Genomic DNA, 21714 nt, shown 5'->3' with positions numbered 1-21714 from the left:
TGTAGAAAGTGGATAAGTTGGATATATCTCAAATCAAGTCATAATATGCCTGACAAATGAACAGGAGTGACTTACCAATAAGATGCAAGTGTAGAGAGATATTTCAGTGAATGCAAATATAAATTTTTCTAATAATCAGGGCCATTAAAGAAGAATGAGATACCTCAAAAAATTGTTTGCTTAACGTTACTGGACAGCAATTTGGTGGAGACATTGCAGAATATTTTAGAACCAGCCTGACTCATAGGCCCTTTAAATTCCCTTCTAATCTGACATTCGAGGTTTCTAGGTGGATCTACAGAAGAAATAGAAATTCATTGAATAGACAGGAAAGTACATTCCTACAACTGAAAAAAAAAAATCTGAGTTTTGGGAAGCTTTCAGTCATTTTTGCCAAGATCGAGATTGGAAGGCAAAGGACCTGCTCTTAATTCACCTGCGTTTGACTTCCTGATTCATCACCAAACCTAACCATTCTGCCCCCCTTGGCAAATATGTGATCCAGAATACATATGACTTAAAACTCAGAGGAATATTCTGAGATTGAGACACACTAGTGTGTAAAAAGATTAAATAATAATGTAATACTTGAACTTGTTCTTAGTTTAAGTCAAGATTTAGACTTTTTCCGTGGGCATAAGAAAAAGAACTGAAAAATGTTATCATAGGTTATAAAAAGACAATTTTGCATTCAAAGGAAGAAGGAGAGAGTACTTAAGCAAAAATTGAGTAACCTTTGGTGTGTTTTTGACAAAGGGGTTAACTACCACATGGGAAGAGTCTCAAACCAAGACTGACAGAGATTTATGGGGCATTCAAAATTGAAGCAACAAAAGAATTTAAAGAATAGATGGAATGCAGTAGGAAAAAAATACCCAATGTCAAGATTCTCGACATATTTGAATGAAGAAAATGTCAACTGTTCCACAACCAGTATGATGTAAGTATACCCTATTATGCAATTATCCACATTTATATGTTAAACTGTATGTCTTGCTAAGTTTGTTTTCTTGTATATTTTATGATTAATATGAGATTACTGCTCTGCAGAAGTTTTAGCGATGGCAGATGTTGTGTAATAGCTTTCCTATAAGTATGTAAATGAAAGTTTTTAATGTTCTTTAATTACAATTTAACTTTTACACATTTTACTGATAGCAGCAAAAATCTCTAATTATTGCTAACCCCTACTCTCTGCCACATCTTAGGTATTTTCTGTTCATGCTTCCTCAACCCTGTGTTCTCGTTACCATATAAAACTTGGGTTCTCTTGCCCAATGTGCATAAACAAGCCAATTAATTATGGCATCAGCCTTTTGGGGGAGAAATTAGCTTTTATTCTGTGAGACTGATCTGCAAAGAGACAGGGGGCATGTGCCCTCAGAGCTGTTTCCCCAATTCAGGATGTGGGGCAAAATTTAAGAGGTAAAGAACAGATTGGCATGTGAAAATAATGGTGGGTCAGGCTTTGATTGGTGGGCTTTAAGCATCTATGGTAAGGTTTATACATTTATGACAGGGTTCTAAACATTTATGATGGGGTTCTAGACATTTATGATGGGGTTCTAAACATTTATGATGGGGTTCTAAACATTTTTGATGAGGTGGGGAAGGAATTTTAACACCAGATCTTCCTGAATGAGGGACCCCTCCCTTCTGATAAGGTTCCAACTTTCAAGTTCTAGTTGTGTGCTGGTCCTTGGGTTCTGTGGAGAGAAGGATCTTTAGGTCTAAGTCCATTTCAGGTCATGATTTCTTCTTTTACACATGCTCTAGCTTTGTGACTTTGCAGTTTTTCTGAAAGATAATCCTTAATCACTTTGTTGATAAGAGATGGGGTCTGTTCAAAGTGGCTCTAAATGGGCCCGTGGTTACATTCTCAACAAACGTTTACCGAACACCAAGTAGATATACATCACTGTGGTAGGCCCTATTGTAAGACCTTGAATCTGGCATTATGACTATCCTCATTTTACAGATGAAGAAGATAAGACTCAGGATCCTTAAGAGTATTATTAAAGATCTTGAAGCCACAAGTGGCCAAACAAGAAATACAACACAGGTTCCCTGATTCCAAAACTCACTATACTTTTTCTATTATTCTACATTTTTCTGACTAAATCTGGAATCTTGAAATGTGCAATTTTTTAATGATCCACAGAAATGGTAATGAGGAAAAATACCCGCCAAAAAAACGAAAGCCTTAATTTGAAAAGATTACAATTAAATTATTGTACACAGATTGTCATGGTCCAGAACCTTTCCTCCTAGACATGATGGGCTCCTGAGGGCCCAGGGATCATCTGGAAGATGCTAACACAGATCCAGGTGTTTTTTATCATCATGAAGTTAAGAGCCTCTCCAAAGGAAAGCAATGCTACTTCTGTAGTTCTTCTCAGAGAAGCATATTTGACCCAAGCATAGCAGAATAGAAAGCTCGCAATGCCATTTTTTCCATAGTTACATAACCCTGTGACAACCATGGCAAACAGCAATCTATTTGTCTTTAACCATCTCAGGTTTTTGTTGTTAAAAAACGGCATAATGCTTTTGAAGACCCCAAATTGTCTAACTTTTACAATACTAGAGGGGAATCAAGCTCCTATCAGGGCCATCAAACAGTGTGTAGGCAAGAAGGAAAATGGAGGATGTTATGCAGATTGTGAAACAATTAACAAGATAAATGGAAAGAACAATGGAATAGATGATAGGCAGCTGCGTGAGAATCCACATTATTCTGCCTTAAGATACCTATCAGCATTGTCAGTGATGAAAGTGGAGAGAGAGAAATGAAAGGGAATATTAAAGCATTTCTATTTTTCTACAGAGTGTGCTCTATTCTATTTTTATATTAGACCTTGTTAACATTAATATTTGTCCACCCAGATGTGGCTATGCTTTTTTCGTACAGTAGTAATCATTTTGGAAGTTTATTATCTGGGTTCAGGATGAGTGGTAGGGGGAGTGAGTATTAAATTATTTACGGTGAAAAGAATTCCTACTGGTACCAACACCTTATTTCAATAGATGAGACCCTTTGGAGACCTTTGATAACTTGAAAGAAGATTAAACAAACTGACATGTAACAATTTGGAAGATTATTAGAAGAAAAGTAATAAATCATCTTGCTATTGTAAATTGCTGTTTTTTAATCCCGGGCTTTCCCCTTCTTTTGACCCTTCCCACCTCTAAACCCTGAAAGATCTGATTTATTAGACACATTGGTGTTTGGATTCTTTCCTCATGCCCCGCATTAATATTGCAGCAATCAGTTATCCAGAACAACGTGTATCCCAAACTAACAACTAGAGAAAAGATGACACACCTCAGGAAGGTACAGGTTGTGATAAAAGTCTGTATTTGACATGTGAATATGCAAACTACCATTGCTTAGTCATGGGCAACTGGAATCTCATGTTTAAGGGAGGAGTTCCCTCAATTCTGATTTACTTACGGTAAATAAACGAGCACTGTTTGTGCTCACAGAATGGTGAGTTAAATATATAAGGTGACTTCCTTCATGGAAAACAAAAGAAATATTTAGACTGGAAAGGAATATGTAGATGATCAATACTCTTCTTTTATAGTTGTAAAAACTGGGGCCAGGGATTTAAGAAAAAGTAAAGAGAGCTCCTCTACTAAACTCAGCAGCAAGTCAGGTTATTCAGCTCCAATTACATTTGAAAATTACTCTTAGATGGGGGACCATTGTGCATTTGTAAATAAGTTTACTTACCAACAACCTAGAAATGTCAATAATTCTAAGAAACAAATATTTCCTTATCTAGAACAGAGAAGATGAAGACACAATCTTTGTTATTAAAATAATAAGGATAAATTGATTTGTGGGATAAATTAGTGTTGACTGAAAATGAAAAGGCAACTGCAGGGGCGTAAAAAGTCACAGCCAACTTTTCAGATGGAAATCTCATCGGGAAAAAAAAGTCTTCAAGGCAAAAAAAAGCTGCTAGAAGTTACTTATCCAGAGGGAGAGCCTGAAGAAAATGACCTCCTTTAAGGAGGAACTGGGTGGGCTCCAAGCCTAGCTCAGGGTTCATAATTTCATCATTTTAACTTAAAAATGAAGGATTAACCACCAAAAAAAATACACCGAAGGACAGTGCTTCCACTGAATTTTATAGACGTGCAATAGATTTTCAACTAACTTGAGTAGTATTCCAAGATTAAGCTAAGGATTTCAAACACCACCTATCTGCTTCTGACTTTTTCATTACTATTAATGACTTGACCTTCAAATGGCTGAAAGAATATAGGTGTAAGAGATCCATTTGAGAGTCTATAGGAATCAGTTGAGTAATGGGAGAAGAAAGGTTTGCTATTCTTCCAGATTCTGCCATAGACATAACATTGCAAGGAACAAAAAGGAAACACGACAATCATTTTCCCAAAAGCTTTTTTCAAAATATATAAAATAGTTTATGCAAATTTTGAACCATATATCATCAACGCACTTCTCTATAGCAGTGTAGATAACAAAAAAATTATATCATTATAGAAAATAAACCCAAAAAAATCATGCAAACTTATGGAAAGATCAATCACTGTTACCTTAAAATAATGTGTCCAACTAGATGTTACATTGATACTCGACACATAATACCAATAACAAAAGTGAGTAGAAACAAATACTGTTTCCCTTTCGTGTTAGTGTCCACTTTTCATAATTTTGCTCTATGATTTAGATGATACTTGAATATTTGAAATAATTTTGAGAAAATAACTCAGCTTTCATTATCATTCCGTTTCTCTATTTTCCAAATTGATTTATTGGATTCTCAGTTAAGTGTGTCTCTCTTCTTAGGCACAGAACTTAGCTGGGAAAATAGTAGATCAGGAAGAGTGAAAGAGAGAAAGGAAGGAGCATGGGGTAAAAGAGAATAAAATCACAAAGATTACAGTTCCATGGAACCATGAAGATAATTTCAGTCAACCGAAAATTTTAAATACAGTCTGAGAATACTGAGATTAGACGAAGTCATGTAATTTATGCAAGGTCCTACATTTATTAGGGTCAGAGACAGGGTGAAAACAAATCACTCTTGTCTCTTCATTCAAAGCTTTTCCTACTTGTTTTTATCACTGATATTGACAGTTGAAAACTTATAGGCTGATTTTCATCTCTATTTTTTCAGACACGTGCTGCCCACTAGACATTGCATGCAATGAATATGCAAAATCAGACCACAGTGACTGAATTTACCCTGACTGCCTTCCCAGTTCTCCAGAAGCTTCAGATTTCCCTCTTTGTGGTCCTCTTGTTTACTTACATGCTTACTCTAACAGGAAATATTGTCATCATTTCCCTAATATGGGCTGATAATCGCCTCCAAACCCCCATGTACTTCTTCCTCAGCAATTTGTCATTTTTGGACATTTTATACACTACCTCAGTTACCCCAAAACTGTTAGCCTGTCTCCTAGAGGAGAAGAAGACCATATCTTTTGCTGGCTGCATCACCCAAATATCCTTCTTTTTTTTCCTGGGGACAGTAGAGTTTATCCTCTTGGCAGTGATGTCCTTTGACCGCTACGTGGCCATCTGTAACCCCCTCCGCTACACCATCATCATGAACAGCAGGGTCTGTCTCCTGCTGGTTCTGGGCTGCTGGGTGGGGGCCTTCCTGTCAGTGATCTGCCCAGTTATTGTGGTGTCCAGATTGCCTTTCTGTTATAAGGAAATTAGTCACTTCTTCTGTGACCTCGCCCCTCTGCTTCACGTAGCCTGCATAGACACTCATTTCATTGAGATGATAAGCTTCCTCTTGTCTTCCTTCATCCTCCTGAGTTCACTGGTGTTCACTACCGTATCCTACACCTACATCGTTTCTACCATCTTGAGCATCCCTTCAGTCCAAGGACGTCAGAAGGCCTTTTCCACCTGTGCTTCTCACATCACTGTTGTCTCCATTGCCTATGGGAGCAACATCTTCATGTATGTGAGGCCCAGTCAGAGTCATTCCCTGGATTTTGACAAAGTAACGGCTGTACTCACCATAATGGTGACCCCTCTTCTGAACCCCTTCATTTATAGTCTCAGGAATGAAAAGGTAAAGGAAGTTTTGAGAGACGCAGTCAACAAAATTGTGTCCTTATTGCACAAGAGAACTTGAAAGTTTGTTTCTAAGAATGATTATTTTCCACTCTTGGATTCAATGTGGAGAAAGGCACGCTTGAAGATCAAAAATCAAAGATATGTAGGAAGATATGAAAGGCTTCATGCCACTTCAGACCTTTCTAGTCAAGGTCCAGAGGAGACAATTCAGCCATAGTAAAAACGACATGTTCTGAACTCTATTACTAGACTGTCTCACACAAAAAAAATATCATAGATAAATGAAAAATACTAAAGCCAGAAAACTTGAATTTTAATCCTGGCTCTATCACTTTCTTTCTTATCAGGTTACACTTAGCCTATCTGAATGCTAGTTTTCTCATTGGTAAAATGGGGAATATAGTTTGTGCTTTCTTTTTTTCTTTTTGTTTTTGTAGGCTTAACCAAGATAATCTAAGAAATGCAACCACATGTAATTAAGAGTGAACACATCTTACTGGGTCTTTTTAGTTGTTGCAAGATGACTGGCTTCATTCCTGACAGCTAAATATTGTGGATAAGAAGAATAAGGAGGAGGAGGAGGAGAGGAAGAAGTAAAAGGAGGAGAGGAAGAAAAAGAAGAAGAGGAAGGAAGAGGAGGAGAAGAAGAAGAAAAACAGGGAAGAGGAGTAACATATTCAGAGTTTGTACAATGTACTTAAATATTTACATATATATCTCACTTAATCCTCTTGACAAGCTTGATTAGCTGATGATATCTCCATTTTACAGATGAGAAAATGGAGATTCACAGAAGTTAAGCATCTTACCCCAAACTACACCACTGGTGAGTGGCAGAAATTTAGAATAGGTGAACTCTAGTCTATTTTAGCACCTCACTTTATCATGAAGTGTAGAATGGGAAAAAACTTAAGAGGGGAAACAGAAGTTAACCTGAAAGTTATCTACTTTTTCTGAAACCAGAAGTGTTCCATGCCTGCCCTAACATTCTGGAAGACCTGCAGATCAGGGCAGACTGGGATGCACTCAGAATAGACTGTGAGAGGCAATTGGTTTGAAAGGAAAACCAATTATTCAGAGGCCATAACTGACCATGAGTCTAGACTGATCATCTGTGGCAACTGGCCAATGTGACCATCACATACAGAAGAATAAGTATCCTAGGATTTATTTGGTTGGAGGAAAATAAAAGCAGAAAACTAATCAAGCTAGCTTATGTAAAATGAGTACTTATTATAATAATAATCAAGAGTGCTACATGGAATGCCAGAAAATAAGAAACAACAAGATCTTCAGAGGAACTAGAATCAAGAAGGAGAAATTCTTAAGGAATCAAGGCATGCACTGTCTTCCTTCTGAATCTCATCTCTCTCCAGCTCTCTCTAGGGTCATACAGTCTCTGCATTACTCTTTTTATCCATATATCTTGTGTTAGGCTGAATTATGACCCCCAAAGACATCCAGGTCCTAATCCCTGAAACCTATGAATGTAAGTAACATAATATGGGAAAGGGATTTTGCAGGTGTGATTAAGTTAAAGATCTTGGGATAGGAAGATTATCTTGGATTATCCAAGTGAGTCCTAATTGTAAACCCAAGTGTCATTATTTGAGAGAGGTAGAGGGAGATTTTACCATACAAAGGAAGATAATGTGATGATGGAAGCAGAGAAGGATTGAAGATGCTGTGCTGCTAGCTTTGAAAATAGAAGAAGGGGCCATAAGCCAAGGAATGCACCTCTAAAAGCTTGAAAAGGCAAGAAAATGGATTCTTTCTCCCCTAAAGCCTCTGGCACAGCCTGGTTGACACCTAGGGTTAGGCCCAGTGGAACTGATTTTGGATTTCTGGCCTCCAGAACTGTAATAGAATACATTAGTGTCATTTTAAACCATCAAGTTTGTGGTAATTTGTTATAACAGCCACAGCAAACTAATAGATACCTGATTCGTGTTTCTTTCTCTGCAGGTTATTTCTCTCCACTTCTCAGTGCACATGGAAGATAATGGCTGCTTCAATCAGTCACTATATATATATATATATATATGTATTCAATCATAGATATATATTCAATATTTAAATATACTGATATATATGAAATTTATATAGATATATATTTAAAATTATCTGAGTTCAAAATCCAAATTCCTGGAAGGAGGCTCTGATTTGTCCGACTGGAGTGAGATTCCTCTTCTGATTCACTTATTTGTAAGAGGAAAAGTTTGGCAAGGAGGTAAATTGCCCTCTGAGCAATAAAGCAAATAAAACAAAAAAAGGTAAACAGCTACTGAGCAGGTGCTGTAAAGAAAAGCACTCTAAAAAGAGAGCGTAGGAACAGAGAGAAGACAATAGGCATCTCTGAGATCAAAAAAATGTATTGTTAATGTGGTCAATGACCTTCTAGTTACATGGACAAAGATGGAGACCTTAAGAACAGGCATGGAATCTATTGTGGGAGAGCAGGTAGAGAAAGCGCTATCTTAAGAATAGATTCAGAATATTATATAAAGGCATAGTCCATCATAAGATAATGCAGTGGACAAATGTTTAAAGGTCAAAATAAGATAGAAGAATATCAGCAGGGATGAATCGGTCATGTAATTTTCCGCTCTGTACTCATCATCAGACACTAATTAAGGTGGAAAGTTACAAGTTCCCTATTCTACCATAGCAAATTTAGCATCTTAAAACAATATAAACTTATTATTTTATAGATCTTTAGGTCAGAAACCCAACACAGGTCTTAGCAGGCTAAAATCATCAGGCTGCTTTCCTTTTTAGAGACTCTAGGGGAAAATCCACTTCCTGCTCATTAGGGTTGTTGACAGAGTTCACTTCCTTGAAGTTGTATGACCAAGGTCCTATTTTATTGCTGGCTATCAGCCAAAGGCCGGTTCCAGTTTCTAGAAGGTGCTGCTGTCCTTGGCTCTTGGCCACCCTTCCTCCGCCTTCAAAGCTAACAACAGTGGGCAAGTCTCTCTGTGTTTCAAATCTCTCCTCCTTCTCCTTTCATCTCCTCTCTGACTCAACTGGAAAAAGTTCTTCCCTTTTAAGGAACACTCATTTGGTTGGATTGGGCCTGTCCAAATAATCTAGGATAATATCATCAACTTGGGTCAATATCCTGAATTACATCTGCAAAGTCCCTTTTGCCAAGTAAAGTAACATATTCACAGATTCTGGGAATTAGGATGTGGACATCTTTCAGTCCCATTGTTGTGCTTAACAAAGCTACATTGGTGGAGTTAATGATCCAAGAAAGTAAAAATAAAGAACAGGACACAGTAGGTTTTTTTTAAAGCCAATACTAAATCCTAAACTCTATCTTTCATCATTTGCAATTAGAAGAATTTGTAAGTCCTGGAATATGAAGGACTGATGAAAAGCAGCAAAATATTTGGGAAATATATATTTTAATTAGTTATTATTGTTTTCATTTAAATCCTTATTAGGTAAAGATGAATATAGCTGTCACTTTCTGCTGTTTTAATTTTTTAATGAATTCTCATGTTACTCAAAAGCCCCATTCTGGTATCATTAATACAGAAAAAAAATTCCTAAACAAATAACTTAAACATGATTTGGGTACTCAAGTAGGGGTGGCCCCAGGCTGAACCAGTCTTGAAACTGAAAATATAAAAAGACTTCATAAACTCTGAAAAATAATGTAAATATAAGGTTTTACTTTGAAATTGATTGTTATTATTATTCTGTTCAACATTGTCATAATAGCAGATCATAACGTTTGTTTCTACATTGATTCTAATTAATTGAGTTACTTGGAAAATGGGAACTACTTGTCACAAATTATGGGACACCTGGAAAATCCTTTACTTTTTACTTTTCCTGTACTCAACTATGACTAGATGTTTTAAACTACTGTTTTTCAATATGGGGGATGGAAAGGGGGAGCATTTCAAAATAGCGTGTAGAAATTTTGAACAATATACACTTGCTAGATAAGTTATATCCTTCCAACTATGGATGAAGGCTATCCCAACCAGGGAACCACTGTTTTATGTAATGAGTTCATTGATCCTTCCACTTACCAGCTAATTCTCACATATTCCTTCTTTCTCCTTCAGTTGTAATAAATTATTCAGTAGAAACAACTATAAACATACATCCCAATTGCATCACAAGCTCTCGAGGACTGCAACGAAATATACCAAATTATTTATTTATTTATTTATTTTTATTGAGATCATATTGGCTTATAACATTGTGTAAATTTCAGATGTATGTTATCATATTTCAGTTTTTGTATAGACTGCATTGTGTTCACCATTAATATGCTGGTTTCTACCTATTATCACACAAAGGTGCTCCTTTATCTGTTTCACTGTCTCCCCACCCCATTCCACTCTGCTAGCCACTAATGTGTTCTCTTTGTCCATGTGTTTGTTTATCTTCCATATGTAAGTGAAATCATATGGTGTTCATCTTTCTCTGTCTGGCTTATTTCACTTATTTCTCTTAGCATAATACCCTCAAAGTCCATCCGTGTTGTCACAAATGGCACAGTTTTGTCTTTTTTATGGCCAATTATTATTCCACTGTATGTATATGTACCACATCTTCTTTGTTCGTTCTTCTGCTGATGGGCACTTGGGTTGCTTCTACATCTTGGCTATTGTGAATAATGCTATGACTTTGAATTGTTGATTTCATGTTGTTCGGATAAATACCCAGTAGTGAGATAACTAGATTGTATGGTATTTATATTTTTAATTTTCTGAGAAATCTTCATACTGCTTTCCATAGTGGTTGCACCAGTTTGCATCCCCACCAGTAGTGTATGAAGGTTCCCTTTTCTCCATATCCTCTCCAACATTTGTTATTTCTTGGCTTGCTAATTACAGCCATTCTGATGAGTGTGAGGTGATATCTCATTGTAGTTTTGATTTGCATTTCTCTAATAACTAGTGATATTGAACTTCTTTTCATGTGCCTGCTGCCCATCTGTGTATCTTTTCTGGAAAAATGTTCATACTCTCTGCCCATTTTTTGATCAAGTTGTTCATTTTTTTGTTGTTGAATTGTATGAGTTCTTTATATATTTTGGAAATTAACTGCTTGTCAGACACTCGATTTGCCAATATTTTCTCCCAGTTGGTGGGTTGTCTTTTCGTTTTGTCCATGGTTTCCTTTGCCTGGCAGAAGCTCTTTAGTCTGATGTAGTCCTATTTGTTTATTTTTTCCTTTGTTTCCCTTCCATGACTAGACATGGTATTCAAATAGATGCTGCAAAGATTGATGTCAAAGAGGGCACTGCCTATATTTTCTTCTAGGAGTTTTATGGTTTCAGGTCTTACATTCAATTCTTCAACCCATTTTGAGTTAACTTTTGCTTATGGTATAAGATAACAGTCCACTTTCATTCTTTTACACATGGCTGTCCAGTTTTCCCAACACCATTTTTTAAAGAGACTTTCCTTTCTCCACTGTATATTCTTGGCTCATTTGTCAAAGATTAGCTGGCCATACATGTGTGGTTTTATTTCTGGGCTTTCAATTCTATTCCATTGATCTGTGTGTCTTTTTTTCCGTCATTTTGAGTGTGTCAAGAATTTAGGTAAGCTGCTCCATAGTATTCCTGCCATGACTTCCATTTTATTTGGCCAAGCAGTCTGCAGGGGCCTTAAACTGACACTAGTCCTTCAAACACGTGCTCTAGATAGCAACCTGCAGAATCAAATGTGAATTCCTGATATGACTTCCCCAACAGCCTTAGTACTCATGTTTCCCCCACTTCACAGCGCCTTCCTCTTATGCACCCCTTAGATAAGGCCTCCATGTAACTTAAAAAACCCTCAGTCTTTTTGTTTGAATTGACCAATCTGGAATCCCAAAACACTCCACCAATGGACCTTAATGAAGGCATGTATCCCAGGTCCTGCCTCTCTCTGTCTGTACTCTGCCTTGACCTCCCATGTGTCTCCTCAAGGCATGCCAGGTACTTCCTCCAGGATCTGTGAGCAATAAATTTCTCTATTTCAGTTCTTCTTGTGGCCTGTTGTTGAACCACAGCTCACCATCTGGCACCCTGAACTCCGCTTAATAAAGTGAACGTGACAAATTCATAACAGGGCGGTACAACCATATTTGACTATTTGCTTCATTCTTGAAATGTACTAAAAAGTAGCTGTGTTTGTGTGTGTGCACGTGTGGTGTACATTTCAGAGGTGCATGTTTTTTCTGTGAACTTTAAAAATCCTTTATTAAAAAAAAATCCTTATTTTCTAGGATTACTGGCCAACACTAAGGATGTTGTTTAAAGTTAGCTAGGGATCCATTCATTATCATGCTTTCTCTTTTTCAGCATTTGGCAGCAAATAAGCCTCCTCTCCCTTTGTTAAGATGGTGATGTTGAAAATGACAACATATAAGCTTTTTCCAGTTATAAAATTTTAAGTAATTAATAATTTTTTACTCTTAACCTGTTTTAGGTTTCTTTAGCCATTCCAAGTACAGATCTTGTAAAAATAAAAAATGGCCATCATATAACCATACAATCAATGTAAAAGATAGGAGCTTGAAACAATACGTTAAATAAGAGAATACTATATATGACCCACAAATAAAATGTTATTCTCTCTCTATTAGTAATTATATAGTTTCTTCATGTGCAGAAATATATGTTATATGTCCTCCTGATGTAAAATAGAATTCAGAGTCATCACCTGGTTTTAGAAGAATATATAAAAAATGCAGTATGTCATTTTACTTGTTTGGGAAAACACGTCTCATCTTGTTTATGCAGCAAGTGATACAACTGAATTAGGCAAGACTATACTCTGGATGATCCTGGAAATTTATTTTGCCCATTTATTAAACTCAAGAATGTTTATTCTGCTATAGCTATAGCATTGAATTAAGTAGTGGAGATAAAATGATGAAAAAGACCTTTAATATTGAAATATACATTTTAATCTCTAGTAGCAGTACTTTCAAGAAAAAAAGCTTAACCATGATCATGGACACTTAAAAAGTCATTTTAAGAAGAAAATACACTAGACAACACTGGAAGAAAATACATTGTACAACATAGTTAAGTAATTGTATGTTGAAGAGTGAGATTGTGGGTATTGTCATAGTTAATTTTACGTGTGAAGTTGACTGGGCCACAGGGGTGCCCATTCAACATTATTTCTGGGTGTGTCTGTGAGAGGGTTACCAGATAAGATTAGCATTTGAATCGGTGGACTCAGTAAAGTATATTGCCCTCCCCAATGTGGTTGGGTATCATCAATTCATTGTGGGTCTAATAGAGCAAAAAGCAGAGTGAGGAAGAATTTGTCACCTTCCTGACTGCTTATTTGAGCTGGAACATCAGTCTTCTTCTGTCCTTGAACTGGGATTTAGACCATCCACTGCCCAGATTCTCAGGGCTTCAGACTTGGACTAGACCACTCGTTTTCCTGGATCTCCAGCCTGCAGATGACAGACCAAGGGACTTTGCAGCCTCCATAATCATATGAGCCAATTCTTCATAATGAATCAATAAATAAATACTATTGGTTCTATTTCTCTGCAGAATCTTAATACAGATATTTTTCTTTTTTCTACATGTTGGAGCTTTTAAAGTTTTGGAACCATGTGTTAATTTTCAATAAACAAATAAATTAATAATTTTTACACAAATAAAACATATATTAGAAGGATAGAAAAATTCAGGTGTTGCCTGAAGCAGGAGATATATTTAATAACTTTTCCTTTTATTTTACAATTCAAGTGAAAAAACTTCTGAGTTTATTTTAAGAATAGATTCATAAAGAATACTTTCTTGAATTGAGATCCCTCCATAAAGATAGACACAAATCCTTGAAAATTCCTTCATCTTAAGAACCCAGTTGTTTTTAATTATTAATGTAATTAAATGCCCTAAGGAATTTTTTAATTCTTAAAAGTATGAATTTGAAAATGGAACCTGAGGGAGGTGTTCTGAGAAAAACCGAATGGAGTATTCTTTTAATGGTCACATTCCCTCCTTTGTATTGCAGAAAATATGGGCAAAGTTATTAGTGTTGATATATATTTAAAAATTCAAAAAGTAATATAGGACTGCATTTCCAATAAACAGCCTGGAAGAGTTCCCCCTTCGGGAAGAAATTAGCTTCACAAATAATATTAGAAATGAAATTATACAGCCATCAAGAGAGGACTGCCTAGAGCCTAGTTAATTAAATATTGAAAAGGGCAAAGACAGATGAAATATCTACTAAAATTTTAATGTATCCCTGTAAGAGATTAGGTGATCCTGATGCTCCAGCAACTCTTCAAACTGTAAAAGGACCACAGTGGATTCACTCAATGTATATTAGCTTTGATGAGTTTCTAAAACCTGATAATTATTAAAAGGAAGAATTGCTTCATCACCAATGCTGATTAAAATGGTGTGAGGCAAAGGAGAGGATTATGAATCTAAGAGCCAGGAAGCCCAGGGTCTGTTGGCACAAAAACACAGCAGAAGGGTTGGGTCCAGTGGCATAGTGGTTGAGTTTGCATGCTCTGCTTCAGTGGCCCAGTGTTCATGGATTCAGATCCTGGGCCTGGACCTATACACCACTCGTCAAGCCATGCTGTGGTGGCATACCACATACAAAATAGAGGAAGATTGGCACAGATGTTAGCTCAGCAACAATCTTCCTCAGGCAAAGAAGAGGAAAACTGGCAACAGATGTTAGCTCAGGGCCAATCCTCCTCACACACACAAAATAATAGCAGAAGACCGGAGCCAGTTTGCATTGGACTAGGTGAAATAGCCTGGTGAAGAAAGTTTACTGGGATTGTTGGACACTGCTTCACAAAGTAGTCTCATACATAAATGTAATAATGAAAAGGTAAAGGACAATAAATTGGGGGATATAGTGATGTAACTATAAAAATACGGATTTAAGGTAGGAATTTTTACTATAGTTTTCAAGTAATGTTTACTATTGGACATGAAAGAAGCTAAAGGCATCCTGAGAATCCTCTGGGTTCCAGACATATTCCTTTGCCTCCATTGCATACTAGCAACCCAACTTGCCCTTGGTAATTGGGGCCAATCACTCCAGCCAGTAGTCCACCTTTATTTTACCCATTTGCTCAAGAGCATAATGAGTCCAAAATGGCCAGGTGGCATTTTCATCTTCCGATTCAGTGGAACCAGTATTGTGTTCCTGTTGGAAATATTCCCTCCTTGGGGTCTAAGAACTCCTAACAAGCAGAGCTCAGAGTTTCCAAGATGAGAAACAAGAATTTTGTGCATGTATTATTAGATGTAAAGTGAGATGACCAGTACCACTCCGACCCCTTGATTACCAGCCCCATGTATCCTGGCTTTGGGGGAGACAATATCACACAATGGTTAGTTCAAAGATTATATTTCATTTTCTAAGACAGAATCTCAACATTTCAGGTTGTTGTCTACCAAGAAGTGCTGTAAGTAAGCTTTCAATAAACCACACACTTTCCAATTAGACCAACCATTTCTAGGTGATGGGATATGTGGTAAGACCAGTTAATTACATGAGCATGAGTCTATCATTATACTTCTATGCTGTAAAATGAGTTTCTTGATCAGACATGATATTGTGGGATGATGATAAATAAGATATTCTGTAAGCCCATGATGGTGGCACTGGCAGAAGCATTATGGGCAGGAAAAGCAAATCCATATGCCAAATATGTGTCTACTCCAGAGAAGACAAATCTCTTTCATCTCTGTAATAGTAAAGGTCAAGTGTAATCCACCTTCCACCAGGTGACTGGCTGGCCCCTAGGAGATGGCTGTCTCTGCTATTAGGACTCAGTGTTGGTCTCTTTCGTTCACAAATTAAGTACTCAGCAACAGCAATAGTCAGGTCAGTCTTAGAAAGGGAGGTCTATATTGAGTGCATGCATACACGCCATGCCTGTCACCGTGTCACTTTGCTCATGGGCCAATCAAACAAGCACTGGAGTAACTGAGGAAAGAGGCTAACTGATATCCGTATAGCATGTTCTTTTAGCCACCTGATTATTTGGAACTTCCTCTTCAGAAGACACCTTTGGTGGACATACACATGGGACACAAATATCTTCACAGTCTGTGTTCATTCACAGAATTCCATTCACATACTTCTTACCCAGACTTCCTTATCATAAATCTTGCAATCCTGTCCCTTCTAGTCCCTGACCGTTTCACCAATTCATTAACAAGTGCTCAGAAATCAGTGTCGATTTTTACTTCTGTCCATCTCTTACTCTAGTCATAAGGGACAAACAAAAGTACCACTCAAAACTCTTCCCACTAGAAGGATTTTCTTTACCATTGTCTTTCAGGGTCACCCTGACCGGTGGTGTAGTGCTTCAGCTGTTCACTTTTGTGTAGTACCATCATATTGTTCAGATTCATCTGTAAAACAGGCTTGAGATTTTTCTTCTCAGTCAAATGGTCCAGAAGACATAGGCATAGATTGCTGGAAAGGAGGCAATGCGACAGAAGTGTGCATTGAAGGAGGCTGAGCCACCTGCTCATGCAGCTTGCTCATACCATCCAGTACTATTTCCATTTTATGACATATTGCAGCTATGCGTAACCAGTGTTATGGCTAGTTAGGTCAGACAGCACCCAGTTCATGATAGGTAGCTTAGGATGCATGGTCAGCTGATGTCCAATATCTAGACAGTCAGTATCTATGAAGGCCCAATAACAAGCTAAAAATATTTCTCAAAAGGAGAATAGTTACATGCAGAAGAGGGAATAGATTGTTTCCTAAATCCTAGAAGCCAGCATTGAGAGTTTTCTATTTTTGCATGCCAGAGATTACATGCAGCATTCTTATTTGCCATGGACACTTTGAGTCATCATTGTATCTGTTGGATCATAAGTAGCAAGTGTGGTAGAATGGTTTGTGCTACAATCTGAACTTGCTGCAAAGATTTCTATAGTTCTATACTTCATACAAAGCTGGCAGCATTATGAGTGACTCTGAGGAAGGTCTCAGCAGCAAATTCAAATGTGGTATAACCTGACTCCAAATTCCAAAATAGTTCACCAAGTGCTGTGCCTCTTTTCGTTGAGTTAAGTGGCACAAGTTTCAGCAACTTGTTTCTACCTGAAGGGAAGATCTCAACATACTTCAGACCACTGAACCCTCAGAAACTGTATAAGTTAATTAAATCTGGAAACTCTAGTAAGTGCAACCACATAGATAAATTCAGTACAATCTAGTGTTACATTCTACCCTCCTTGGGAATGCTTATATTCCATTCCCATACACATTATCCAGGTTTTTGACAAAATATATTAGCAAAGGCTTGTATTAATTTTTGTTTGTGTGCTATTGCTTCCCGGGTCATAGCATGTACTTGGCCCCTTGAGCACACTGAAATTTGATCTTACTTATGGATCTAGTAGCAACAGGGGTTCATTTTAGAGGGTCTTGGAGAGAATGAATATCACTTTTCAAAGAATCTTCCTAGGTTAGGTTATCATAGGGTTTCAAGAGGGCACTGAGGAAGGCTTTTCTCCTCAGACATCAGACTGCACATTATTCCCTCTTATAAGGGAGGATCTGAGTGACCTAGGGGGTTCAAGATTGTCAGTTTCATGGAGATACACCAAATGTCTCTACTCCAAGTTTCCATAAAGGAAAAATTCTTAGTGATTCCTGACATTACCACAGATCAAGTGATAAATGGTACAGATGGAGCTAGGAGGCAATGAATTGATAACTGGCACATATGTAATTGAAAATCCAGAAAGAGAGAAGATAGAAGGGAAAAGGGTAGACGCAATCCTTAAAGGGATACTGGCCAATAATTTTCCCCAAATTGTTGAAAGATATCACTCCACAGGTTCAAGAAGCTCAGTGAACTTCAAAATAAATAAATTCAAGAAAAATCACTCCTATGCACATCATAGTAAAATTATTGAACATCAAAGTTAAGAGTAAATTATACTAGCAGATAGACAAAAATATCACATTACCTACAAAGGATCAACAACAAGACTAGGGGTTGGTCTCTAGTTCCTCAACATCCTCACCAGTGCTTGATAATCTCATTCAGGAAAAAAATTTCTGGAGCTCCAGTGGCACAATCATTTAGTGCATGGTCCTTATACAGAAAAAATTTCTTTCAGCCATTCTCATAGGGGTGTAGTGGTATTTCACTGTGATTTTTATATGAATTTTCCTAATTCCTAGTGATGTTGAGTATTTTTTCATCTACTTGTTTGCCATTTCTAGATCTTTTTTGGTAAAGTATATGTTCAAATCATTTTCCTTTTTTTTTTTAAATAAGATTGGCCCTGAGCTAACATCTGTGCCCACCTTCCTCTACTTTATGTGTGAGATGCCTGCGACAGCATGGCTTGATAAGCAGTGCACAGGTCTGTGTCCAGGAGCCAAACTGGCCAACCCCGGGCCACCAAAATGGAGAGTGCAAACTTAACTGCTAACCACCTGGCCAGTCCCCATTTTCCCATTTTTTATTTGCTTCCTTATTACTGAGTTATAAGAGTTCTTTATATTCTGGTTGAGTCCTTTATCATGCATTTATTCTGAACACATTTCTCCCAGTATGTGGCTTGTCTTTTCATTTTCTTAACAGTGCGTTCAAAAAAAACAGACATTTGTTATTTTGATGAAGTCCAAATTAGAAATTTTTTAATGATTGATAATATTAGTGTCCTTTCTAAGACCCAAGATAACAAAAACTTTCTCCTATGTTTTCTTCTAGAACTTTGATAGTTTTATATTTTACATTTAAGTCTATTACACATTTTGTCTTACTTTTAATTTATTTTTGCATATGGATGTCCAATTCTTCCAACTGCATTTGTTGAAAAGACTACACTTTCTCCATGGAATTGTCTTGGCACTTTTGTCCAAAATCAGTTAGTCATACATTTTTGGAATACCAAATGTAAATATATCAGAAACCATAGTATAATATTTTAACATATTTGTCTCAGAAACTTAAAAAATGACAAAAATAAGCAGGCATATTAGAAATAAAATTAATAAGTTCAAACTGTGAAATACACAGAGAATTCCACATGCAAAAGAAAACAGATGTCTCATTATTTTCAAGCAGACATGACAAAACTTGGTCATATACTTGGTGACAAACGAAGTCAAAATAAACTCTCAATGACTGATACAATTTAGTATACACCATCTTATCAGGCAGGAACAAAATTGTAAATCAATAATAAAAGACAGCTAAACCAAATCTCATTGATCTGGTCAGTAAATAACATAATGTTAAATAATCACTTTTTTAAAAATGGTATTTCAAAGAAAACTATGAAATAATTATAATTGAGTAACAGTGAAAACATAACACAGATAATTAGTACCTGTGGAATAATTTACACATTTAAATTTGTCAATAAATTTTTTTAAAACTTAAAAACAAATAATCTAAGCATTAAACTCAACAGGAGAAGAGGGATAGAACACACAAACAACAACCAAAAAGAAAAGTAGAAATGATAAAGATAATCTCAGATATAAATGAAATAGGACTAGAAATAAACAGCAAAAAATAAACACAAACCAAAGCCCAGTTCTGAGAAAAGTTTTCTAAGATATGCAGACCACTGACAAGATTTATCAACAGAAGAGAGAAAAAAGAAATAAAAGACAAAAAATACGCAAAACATATAATATAAGTAGAAAATAATTACAGATAAAACAACAGTGGAATAAATAAGAAAATACAAATGAATTTTATATAAATATATTAAAACCTGAGATTGAATGCATGAATTCTCAGAAAAATACAAAATTTCAAAAGTTGCGCAAAAAAGAAACAGAAAATATAAATAAGCAAATAAGCATTACATATATCAAAATAAGCATTTAAAACTCCAAGCAAACGACGAGTAGAATATTATGCAGATGATTTCTAACAAATTTTGAGTAAGCAGATAATTCCTGTCTTATACATGCCTGATAATAGAAGTAAAAAAATCCAGAATTGACAAAATATTCTTAAAAAGAAAGAACAGATTTGGAGGACATTTACTACTGTTTTCAAGATTTCAAAACTTATAGACAGTTGAGTGTATGGTATTGTAATAAGAATAGGCAAAGATCAATGGAACAAAATAGAAAATTGAGAGATAAATCTACAGATATTCTTGCAAAGATGTTAAGCCTACTTAAAAACTTTAAGCCTGTCCAAGAAATGCTGCTATAACAACCAAATATCTATATTAAAAAACACAATTATATTACTCAATACATAAACTAAATGAAAAAGCTAAAACCATAAATCTTCTAGGAAAAGACACACACACAAAAATCTTTGCAACTTTGGAATAAGAGACTTCTTAGTAAAAGGAAAAAAAAGCAACAATACTAACCTTCAAAGAAAACAATTTATAAAATAGAGTCCCATCAAAATTAAAATTTACTTCTCATCCAAATACACAATTAAGTAAATGAATTGGCAAGCTAAAGACTTAGAAAAATATTTGGAGTATGCATGTTTACTAAAGATTTTGTATCTTGATTATATGAAAAGTCCTACAAATCAAAAATAAAAGCACTGTTTTTAAAAACCAATTTTGTTTCTAATACAGAGAACTCCTACAAATCAACAATAAAAAAATTTTTTTAAATACCCAAAAAGTTGAATAGGCACTGAACAAAGGATTTATTGATGACCAATAGTAACATGAAAAGATTCTCAACATCATTACTCATTAGGAAAACGTATATTAAGTTCATATTGAGAAACTATTTTACATCTACTAAAATAGCTAAAAATCATTTTTTAAAAGCAGACAATATTAAGGGCTAGCAAGGAAGAACTGAAATTTCATAAAATGCTGGCAAAAGTATAAAATAGTACAATCACTTTTGGAAGTTATTTGACAGTTTCCAGTAAAGTTAAACATACATCTCTACCCTATGATGTGACTTCAATATATTTAACCAAGAGAAGTAAAAACATACATCTATGAAAAAATCTGCACTTAAATGTACAAAAGAGCTTTATTTGTAATATCCAAAAACTGAAAATAACCGAAATGTCTATCAAAGAAATGTGGTATGTTCTTACAGGAGAATATTATTCAACATTACAATGGAAGGACCTACTGCTAAATACAATAACCAGGATGAATTTTTTAAAACATTATGTCAAGCAAAATAAGCCATATGCAAGAGAACCATTTGATTACATTCATATGAAGTCTAAGAACAGGCAAATCTAATCTATGCTAATAGAAACCAGAAAGCAATTGCAGGAAGTGGGAGATATGTACACTAATGACTGGAAAGAACATGAGGGAAATTTCTAGGATAATTTGGGATAATTTCTATATCTTGTTTGGATTGGTGGTTTGCAGTCATATACAATCATCAAAACTTTTTGAACTAAATTGTAAATTATGGTACTTTTTATGTATAAATTATACCTCAATAAACAATTTTCTTAAATTCTCACATAAGGAAAACTCAGGCTCAAATAAATTTACAGGTGAATTCTACCAAATACTCAAAGAACAGATAATTCCAATCTTATAACTCACCAAGAGAATTTTTTAAATGTAAAATATTCTCTTACTAATTCTAAGGGCTACTTTAACTTAGATTTCAACACCAAATATTATGAGAAAGAAAAAATATAGGCTAATTTCCCTCATGAAAATAGATGAA

General features: G+C 35.8%; 2 protein-coding genes across 3 annotated transcripts in view; both read left to right on the top strand.

Moving 5' to 3' along the window:
- The window catches only part of OR6M1 (olfactory receptor family 6 subfamily M member 1), an 85191-nt gene that overhangs the window by 36231 nt on the left and 27246 nt on the right, over positions 1-21714 (top strand). The window contains exons 2-4 of one of the 2 annotated variants that reach the window (XM_001501603.4): positions 757-940; positions 6511-6766; positions 6845-6899. The gene's annotated coding sequence lies outside the window, so the exon portion shown is untranslated. The remainder of the gene's footprint in view (positions 1-756; positions 941-6510; positions 6767-6844; positions 6900-21714) is intronic. The other variant, XM_070272187.1, reaches the window with a different exon arrangement.
- On the top strand, positions 5184-6131 carry OR6M2 (olfactory receptor family 6 subfamily M member 2). The gene has a single exon (NM_001391493.1). The coding sequence runs from the start codon at positions 5184-5186 to the stop codon at positions 6129-6131; it is 948 nt and encodes a 315-aa protein (NP_001378422.1).

This window comes from Equus caballus, chromosome 7, assembly GCF_041296265.1.
Source record: "Equus caballus isolate H_3958 breed thoroughbred chromosome 7, TB-T2T, whole genome shotgun sequence".
Classification (NCBI taxonomy): domain Eukaryota; kingdom Metazoa; phylum Chordata; class Mammalia; order Perissodactyla; family Equidae; genus Equus; species Equus caballus.
The sequence above is the reverse complement of the archived record's forward strand: the minus strand, read 5'-3'. Positions and strand labels throughout refer to the sequence as shown.

What these genes read in the sequence shown, in the direction of transcription:
- OR6M2 (NM_001391493.1), top strand. Translation starts at nt 5,184, where the DNA reads ATGAATATGCAAAATCAGACCACAGTGACTGAATTTACCCTGACTGCC.